This window comes from Vanacampus margaritifer, chromosome 18, assembly GCF_051991255.1.
Source record: "Vanacampus margaritifer isolate UIUO_Vmar chromosome 18, RoL_Vmar_1.0, whole genome shotgun sequence".
Taxonomy (NCBI): Eukaryota; Metazoa; Chordata; class Actinopteri; order Syngnathiformes; family Syngnathidae; genus Vanacampus; species Vanacampus margaritifer.
Genome location: NC_135449.1, coordinates 7,697,740 through 7,707,058, shown reverse-complemented (window position 1 = coordinate 7,707,058; position 9,319 = coordinate 7,697,740). Strand labels below are relative to the sequence as shown.

At 42.7% G+C, this 9,319-nt stretch overlaps 1 protein-coding gene across 3 annotated transcripts in view; it reads left to right on the top strand.

The window, feature by feature from the left end:
• The first annotated feature begins 1,584 nt into the window (after nucleotides 1–1,584).
• bahcc1b (BAH domain and coiled-coil containing 1b) overlaps nucleotides 1,585–9,319 on the top strand; it is a 73,568-nt gene continuing 65,833 nt past the window's right edge. The window contains exons 1-2 of one of the 3 annotated variants that reach the window (XM_077550491.1): nucleotides 1,585–1,931; nucleotides 4,200–4,532. In XM_077550491.1, coding sequence (XP_077406617.1) covers nucleotides 4,361–4,532 — 172 coding nt within the window. In that variant the 5' untranslated portion in view covers nucleotides 1,585–1,931; nucleotides 4,200–4,360. Of the gene's footprint in view, nucleotides 1,936–4,199; nucleotides 4,533–9,319 lie in introns of all 3 variants that reach the window. The other 2 variants (XM_077550489.1, XM_077550490.1) reach the window with 2 other exon arrangements.

Here is a 9,319-nt window from a genome sequence, read left to right as displayed (position 1 = left end):
TGCCTTTCAAGAGAGCCAAGGACGCTTAACACTAACCCATGGGGCTAATTAGCATGTTGAATAGGTCAGGAGCACCATGCTAGCAGAGGAGTAGCCGCAGCGTTGGCCACTGACTGATAGCCGGTCGGCTTGATAGCAAACGGCAGCGTGAGGGAAGAGATCAGTGGAGATCCGACTGGCAGGTGGGGGTTCCTGGTGAAAAAGCAGGGTGGTAAACTTCTAAGATGACGCAGAGAAAGGTCTAGATCGCTATTATTGGCAGTGGTGGAAGCTACTGCAACATCATGCTGAGATTGAGGCTATTTCTTATTCTACTGTGCTGTCTTTGAAAAACATTGGTTTTTTTTGTGAGACTAAAAGAACACTTTTTTTTATTATTGAATTTTATACAATTTACAATCATAGAAAATTCGAGCTAAATGCTATATTATCATAATAAAAGCTTGTATTGGATTCCATTAGGTTGTGTATTTTATATACAAATCCAGTACAAAGTAAATATAAATGATAAAAATCTTTAAATGTCACGCATAAATGAAATGATAGGCAGTAGATATGCGCGCTTAAGATTCTCAGTCAAGATCGTGGTAAAAAAAAAAATGCCCGCACGCGTAAGAGCTTTTAATTGAATCACTGCATAGATCGTATTTGTAATAAATAACTAATTTTCAAACCAAGAATACAATATAACTTGAAGCTATGTTACAGTACACCATTTTCACGTTTGGCAGTGTTAACATAATCATGATATGGTACTATGCGGCGTGTTTATTTTTTTTCATTTGAAAATAAAATTTAATGAAATGCATGAGGGAAATTGGCTAATTTACCTCAGCTGACCTAATGGTTGGTAATCACTGCGCTAGATCTGCATTTTGTGAGAAACTCATTTTCATCATGGCCAATGTTGTATTTCTGAATTTTTAACAAAAAAATGTTACATGAAATCCCCCCAAAAATAATGTAACAGCAAAAGCAATTTTTTTTGTACTGTACAACTTTTGTCTGAAAAGACAAAATTGGTTAAACTGATTTTTTTTTAACTACCCATAATGCTCTGCTAAGAAGAAGAAAAACTAATTAGCAACAAACATGAACATTTTATTTGCTTTTATGGGCCACATCTGGCCCTCGAGCCTCGGATTTGACACCCACTCTACATTATGTAGTAAACGTGCAATAAAACGAGAGGTAGCTAAAACGCAATAGAGGAACATGCAATATTAGAACAGAGTAAATGTAAATAGTTTAAAATTGAGCAGGCCTCGCCGTTCTTGTGGCTATGCAGTGCTGGCAAGAAGTGTGCTTCAAATCAAACCTTGAGCCATTTCCCTCCTCGATTCGAGCCACTTCCTCATTGGCTCTGATGGGCAGCCAATGGCGACGCGTGTTTACCGACGACTGGGAGGGGATGGGGTGTGCTTGTATGTGTGTGTGTGTAGCGAAACCTAGGGTGGGGTAAGGGCGGATGGAGGAGGAAAGGGGGGTGCGGGGGAGGTGGCGGAGGGGTGGGGGTGCCTCACGGGCACGCTTTCACATTGTCGTCCTCAAACCAGTAGGCGCGCGCGTTCACCCTCCCCGCACACAGACTTCCCACCACCACCACCCACCATCCACCCTCCTCCTCCTCCTCCTCCACCTCCCGGCGTGTCTGAGTCCCCGGCTGCATGAACGAGTCTCGATTCACTACAAGCCCGAACTTCTACGGCGCGTCTGTGCCATACCTCCAGTGAGTGCACAGCACAGTGTGCAGCAGCAGCAGCGGCAGCGGCGGCGGCGGCGGCATATAGGATGTAATCAATCCCACATGTTTCATCTCGGCGACTCGGGGATTTTCACTTTGCATCAATTTTTAGGGCTTCGTCTGTGATACTCTTCCTTTTTTTTTTTTGTTCAGTCAACACTTGCCATACAAGGGATATAACTTACTAGTAAGTAAGCAAAATGTGTGTTTTTTTTATTTCTTGAATTTTGTCATCATCACTAAAATGTGACTCTTTGCTGGCTCGCGTGATTGATGCGTTTAAATGCAGCGCTTTTAAAAATCAGACCATGGATAAAAACATTTTTTAAGTATTAAGCACAATATTTAGTTGTAGATGAAACTTGTTGACCTTAATATTGTTTTCAATGTGGTTATTAAAAAAAAAAAAAGAATTAAGAATACAGATTTCTCCTGATGTGCCACTTTTTCCACTTTATAGTTTTCTGTCTTTAATTCATTGCTTCAATTAATTAAAACAATATTTATTAGAAATTTTACAGAAAATGTTGTGTGTTAGTATGTTTATGTTTTGCCCTCCCCCCCAAAAAAGAGTCTCAGTCCAAGATAAATAACCCCCCAGTAGCTCCTTCCTCCCCGTATGCGAAGGCTGTGCTGACGCCGGGCTTCCTTCACCTCGGCTGGGCTTGTGTCTCTCGTTTAGCCGGCCACCCTTCGAACCTCCTGAATTTAGTGTCGCGGTTATGCCTTGTGACTTGACTTTATTGCCGAATTGTTGTAAGTAATGGGTTTACATTTTAACCCCGGTCACTTGGCAATTTTATGCATTTTCTACCGTTTTTGTCCGAAGGTTCAGTAGATTGTGGATATTTTGGTATTGCCCTTTTGTACATGTGGTGAACGTGCACGATTTTTTTTGCGGTCACTTTTACTTATCTTGTCGCGTGTAAACTTTTGTTGTAATTTATTTATTTATCAGACAATATAGTGGAATAGCGAAAGTGTGTGTGTGACGGGAAGGCATGTGTGTGTGTGTGTGTGTGTGTGTGTGTGTTGACTGTGGAGTCCGTGGCAGTACTGTTGAGTCTTCCCGACAGACACACACACACACACACGTACACTACTTGCTTCCAAATGGTCATTTTCTTTGACTCTTCTCGATCGTTGTGTTTGCGTGGCCGTGCAATAACACGACACATAGATTCAAGCTTGTTAAAAATGTAGCCCGAGTGGCTCTCTGTTTACGTGTAACGTAAACACGAAGACGTGTGTTTACGGCTCGGGAGGAAAGGAGAAAAAAAAAACTGCAAAAAATGTATAGAGCGATGTCAGAGCAGAGATGTTTATGATCGCTGTCCCGCGGAGAAATCCCATTGTGTCGAACCCACGCAGGAACAACCGAGAGTCCATTTTGCTCTCCTGTTGTGCGCTCACGTCGTCATGCAAAAAAAAAAAAATCAGTAAACAATTCAAATGTGCTTTGACTTGAATATTTCAAATGTGACTGACTTTTGGCACTTTATCGTTGACAGCGACGCAACTTTAAAAAAGTGCCCATTTGATCTAAGAAAAAGTTGCACTGCGCATGCTCATTATAATCTTTAGCATAAAAACATTGGATCCAGCGAAGAAAAATATTTGTTTTCTTTGTTCCCTCGGTTCCTAGGAGGGTTCTATCAACAGCTGTAGATGACCACTGAAAGGCCCAATAGATGACTCCCCATCCGAGCGTCACAGGGAGCCCTATTTAAGTAAATGACCCTGGCTATAAGGCATACATATAAAGTCGATGATTTCCTACTATTTCACTGTTTATTGCCGCGCTCGCCATCGCAGCGAGGCATAAAGGTGATTTGATTTGTGATTACACTGCTTGCTTTCGTGTGTGCTGCTGCTGCTGCTGCTGTTGCTGCTGCTGTTGCTGTTGCTGCACACACATGGCATTTGCCACACGTTGATGGAAATGTGCTTTCATTGATGTTGCCAGACAAGAAACAAGCACAAAAGGCTAAGAAAATAAGTGGAAAAAAGAAGTCACAGATTTGGTGCAGTTTTATTAGTGTAAACAAAGCGACGTGGTGCAGTTTGCACAAAAAGTGGTCATCATTTAGGACCAAAACGGCTTCTGCGTGATTTTTAATATATATATTTTTTCCATTTCTGAACAATCAAAGAGGAACAAGGTTGGGCGTTATTTACATGATGGATGTATGCAGGAAGCTTATAGTGGCACTATAAAAGGGAGGGGGCCAAAATAGACTTTGCATGCTGGGGCCAAATGTTTCCTACAGGACATCAGCTCATGTGCTTTTTTTTTTTCTTTTTTTTTTTTGTGTGTGTAAATTTTATTTTGTTTACAGCGCGAACATGAGAAGCGACTTGCATGTCAGTCGAGTCTTTTCTGCATGGCTCCATCCCAGCTTGACTCATTATTGTCAGAGCTTTGACGTGTCTCCTGCCTTCTCCTTTTGTATAGGAGATGACGGGGACTCACTTTCCACCCTGCCAAGCCAAAACTCCGCTCAACGCGAGCGGATCCCGAAGTTCATAAAGGGGATTATTTTGCATCTGGGCGTCTGAGACCCTCGGTGCCTCCGGATTTTACTCGGGATTTGGGATTTATCGCTTCTCGGCCGGATGGAAAGCCGTGATTTCGCTCCTCCGCACCACCTCCTGACGGAGCGGAGCGCGATGGTGCACAGCGCCGCGTCTCGGATGGCGCCGGGCGGCCACAGCTCCGTGCAGCACCCGGCGCACTTCCAGGCGGGGAAGTACTACTCATCCCATCTCTCCATGGCTCCGCACTCAGGTCGGTTGTGCATGGAATTGTTTTCTCCTCAATGTGCATGCATGCATTAAAAAAAAAAAAAAAAAACACGACTATTTCTAATGCACCTTTTAATTAATTAATAATATATCCGAAAACACCCATTTCTCACGTGGATTAAAAAAAACGGTTTCCACTGGCATAATCTTGTCATACATTTATATGATTCATCAATTAGCAAAGTACTCATCATTGTCATTTCGATGTAATTAATTAAGATTGGGTAATTCCACTGCTTACACCTCCCATTAAACAATAAATTAAGGCTATTAACCGTGGCCGTCCCAGTGCACGAGGAGCTCATATGAGGCTTTTGGTTCGGTTCTGTTGGGCCAACGCAAGGTCCTAACAAAGTGCCGGTCGAAGCAAGTGGGGGGGGGGGGGGTGCTGCTGCTGCTTCTGCTATGCTTGGAGAGGGGTGCTCTGCCTAATGGAGGTGCGGGTAATACCAGAAAATCCGGTTTCTATATTGAGCGGCGACGTGACGGGGTGCGAATGGGTTGACAGTGCATGCATTAGATTTAACAAGTAGCTTTGGTATCCTGTCTCGATGGGGGGGCGGGTGTGTGGGGGGGGTGGGGAGGTACCTCCTGTGGGCGCATATGTGGAGAGCTGGTGGAGGAGAAAAAAAAAAACCGACTTAAAAATCATATCAGAGTTTAAATACTGCGATTAACTGGATGCACGTGAACGTGTCTGATGAGAGAGCTCATTAATTAACGTTTGCAAATGCAGCGGATTCTTTAAATGGACCAAGACACTCAGTCCTATGGATCTGATGTATAGGACCCACTTAGCTCATCTTATTTGCATATTCATTAGTTGGGAAGATACTATCCATCCATCTATCTATCTATCTATCTATCTATCTATCTATCTATCTATCTATCTATCTATCTATCTATCTATCTATCTATCTATCTATCTATCTATCTATCTATCTATCTATCTATCTATCTATCTATTGTTAGATATTATTAACATTTTTAATACTTCATTTCATATATTAACCATTGTTATACATTATTAACATCTTAATTCTTTATATATATATATAAAGCAAGTAGTGTTAAATCTATCTATCTATCTGACCTACTGTATTTGTCAAAACATGTTTTCAGCAGTGGCACGTTTTACTGTAAAAAAAAAATAATGTACTTTGGATTTCTGAACACATCCGTTTAATTTTAATGTGCGATGAATTAAATATCGTTTCTAAATTATGTATCGCTCTTATGTAAGACACACACACTTCATGGTGTAAATATGCAATTATAGATTTTGTTTAATAATCATTATTCATTGTATTGTGTCATTTCATAAAGTACGCCATATGGATTATATGTGTGGCATATTATGAAATTTATTCTTCAAATGTAGTGTACGGGTTCCCCAGTTTCAAATGGAACTAACCCCCTCTGCCCCCCCCCCCCAAAAAAAAAATCCCAACAAAGAGTTTATACATGTAAAATGGTCTTGTTTAAAGTAACACACTTCTAACCTGCATAACGCCTTAACCAGATTATTCTGCACAAAGACTGATAGCGCCGCTCGCTCACATGCATTATGGTCCAATTTAAACCTGATTCTGTAATGTCGAAGGGGGGAGAAAGCATAGTAATGCCGAGTGATAATGCTATTGAAATATATTCAAGGGGGCCTCTCGCTGGGTCTCAAGGTGCATGACACTGTATTGAGCTCGCAGATATCCAGACTCTCCATGCATGTCTCTGATGGGCTTTTGACTGACATGACGGGCATAGAGGATTGCTGTTTTGACGATGGGGGTTGCTATATGTGCGTATTTGCTTGAAGGTGAGTTTTTTTTTTTTTAAGGTGCGCCCGCCCCCCCCCCCCACCCCCCTTGGAGATTTAGCAAGGTTGGCTCCAGGCCCTCAGCTAAGGGGGTAGATATGATTTGGAGTTGGCCGTACTGGGACAGGAGGAGGAAGGGCAGTGTGTGGAAAGCATACGCACAATTCCAACCATCTTCTCCCTTTTTCGAAAAAAGCATCTAATTGAGTGTATGAAAAAAAAAAAAAAAAAAAAGGATCCCACCCCCTGGAAAAGCATGCAATCCATCAATTCTTCCGAAGCCTCTTATTTAGATCAGCATGGTGTCTGCTTGAATATCGACACGCTTGACAAGGTGATGGAATGATGGTCGCATACCAACGCCCCGAGACACCCCCCCCCCCACAAACACACACACACCCTCCCACCCCACAATTTGATAAAACCCCATAATGATATTACACAGGCGTTCTGATTACTGATAGTAGCGAAGTGAAGAAAGCCTTTGTCTCTGTCTGCCTTGCTGCCCCCTCATTTTTTCCTCCCTGTGCTGTTCTACCAGTTTCTTTCTTCCCTTTTTCTGTATGGTTAGCCCTGGGCAGTGGCTGTGCAAGTGTGCGTGCGTGCGTGTGTGTGTGTGTGTGTGTGGAGGTTTAGCCTGCAGTAGCACAGGTGTGCAGTATTATGGAGGGCGTGGCACCGCTTGTCATTGAACAGGTGTGTTACTTCCCAGACAGCAGTTTTGTTTACATGACCGCCGCGTATGTGTGGGAGAGTGTGCGTGTGTGTGACCTACTAAGTCACACACACGCGCGCGCACGCACACACATACAAAGAAAAGCTTTTTGTTGCAGCTGCACACACAGACGCACATCCGAAGCCGCGTGCGCGCTTTGAAAAAGTAATAAACCATAATCGCAATGTTTCTGTAGGAGCAGATAACCTCTCTATCACCTCTCTCATTTTTTTCTCCCTCTCTCATTCTTCCCTCTGTTGCCCCCCCCCCCCCCCCACCCTTTCCCTCCGACGCACACCTTCGCTCCTCCGCAGTCTCCTCGTGCTCGGTCATGTTTGAAACGTGCTTGAATTCATCGCTCCTCCACGGCGAATGGAAGCGTCCGTTGGTGTTGAGCTTGATGGCTCATTGGGAGATGTTTTCTCAGCTTTGATTGTCAAGGCAGCACAAATGAGACAGGACGCCTTTATCCTCTTACTGACACATACACAGTGAAAAATAAGGGATGGGCAAGTACCGATGCGGGTATCGGTAGCGGGCCAATACCGGGCTTATTTCAAGATATCGGTTCTCCTGACAGGGCCCAATACCAAGTTTTTTACCATCAGATACTTGAAATGAGAAAATGAGAAATAGAAAATTGCCTTTAATTAAATGCAATTTGATGTAAAATTGAGTAAAAGGTGGTATAGACTATCATTTTTAATTTGGTCAATTCAACAAAATAGTTAACGTTTTGCTGTTGTGAAAATTGGCTTTCCAGCATTTCATAACAAAGAAATAGTTTACAGAACAAACTGTCCCTTGTACTGTCCCACAACTTAAAGATATAAGCCAAAACGGCTCAACTTGATTGCTTTGTTGTGCTAACATTGTTGCCTTCGATGAAAAAAAAAAAAAAAAAAAATTTTTATTTGCTCCAACTTTAATGATTGCTTTAGCCCCAAAAAATACAAGTTGTTGTTGTTGTTTATTTTACAGTGCCCACTCAAACCCCTGACATGGGAGTAGAGGACAATGCACGTGTACATTCTTAAAACTGCTGGATCAAAAACAACCCAATTTAGATAAAAAATTGGGCCAACCTACTATCTTGGGTCAATTTTACCCAAGGTTGTTTTCTACAAACAACCCAATTGGGTCAAATTGGCCCAAATTTGTTAGTCAATTAAATTGTGGGTCCATTTGACCCAGGTTTGGGTTGTTTCTTACAAAACAGTCGTACAAAACAAATTGACCCAAGGTAGCGAGTTGTGTCCAAAAAAACACAAATTGTTGGGGTGAAAAATTGTATTGTGTGTGTGTGTTGTTGTTTTTTTAAATTGGGGGCAGGGGTGGGTGGGTTAAAAATCGAACTTTTGGATTAAACAAATTGGGTTGAAGTACAAAACACCCCAAAGTTGGGTTAAATTGACCCAAGCTAGTGGGTCGGTCCAATTTTGGGTCAATTTGACCCAATTTTGGGGTGTTTTGTACAAAAACGTTTTTTTTTTGTTTTGAACAAAAATATTAGGTTGTTTTGTAAAACCACCCAAAAGTTTGTAATTATGTTGTGAAACACTATAGAGAAGCTAATACAAGGACAATGAGTTCTGTAAACTATTTCTTTGTTATGAAATGCTGGAAAGCCAATTTTCACAACAGCTCAATGTAAAGTATTTTGTTGAATTGCCCAAATTTGGGGTCAATTTGATCCAATTTTAATAGTTTATTACTTGTAACTATAAGTCCGCTAACGTTGTGCACTAGTAGCGTATTAAAACACACACAGAGACAGAAAGGCTGGAAAAAAATGAATGAGAATACTGAGTAAGGAGGCTGAATGTTTCCACCTGGTTGGTAATCCAGTCGGATTACAATCGCCCGACGGCACCCACTGGCCGCCATCCCCGTCTCCCCCGGGCTGGCGTCTCCGCCGCCTCTCAAGAGTGACAGGAAGTGAAAGTGAGAGAGCAGGAGAGAGAGAGAGAGAGAGAGGTGTATATGTGAGATGAGTCAGCAGCGGATGAGCGTCTCAGACAGAACGGGCTGGTCTCGACTGTGCCCGGGGCGCGGGGGGCACTTTTCCGGGTGCGGCGCGCAAGACGACCCCCCGTGGGGAGGGGACAGCTGGTGGAGGCTGCAGCCAGCTGAGCCGCCATTGGATGCGGCAAACTGTCAACTCACTTCTGTTCAAACATACTGTACATATTTGTTTGTTAGTTAGCGGGATTATGCGTAAGCTTCTTAACCAATTTCA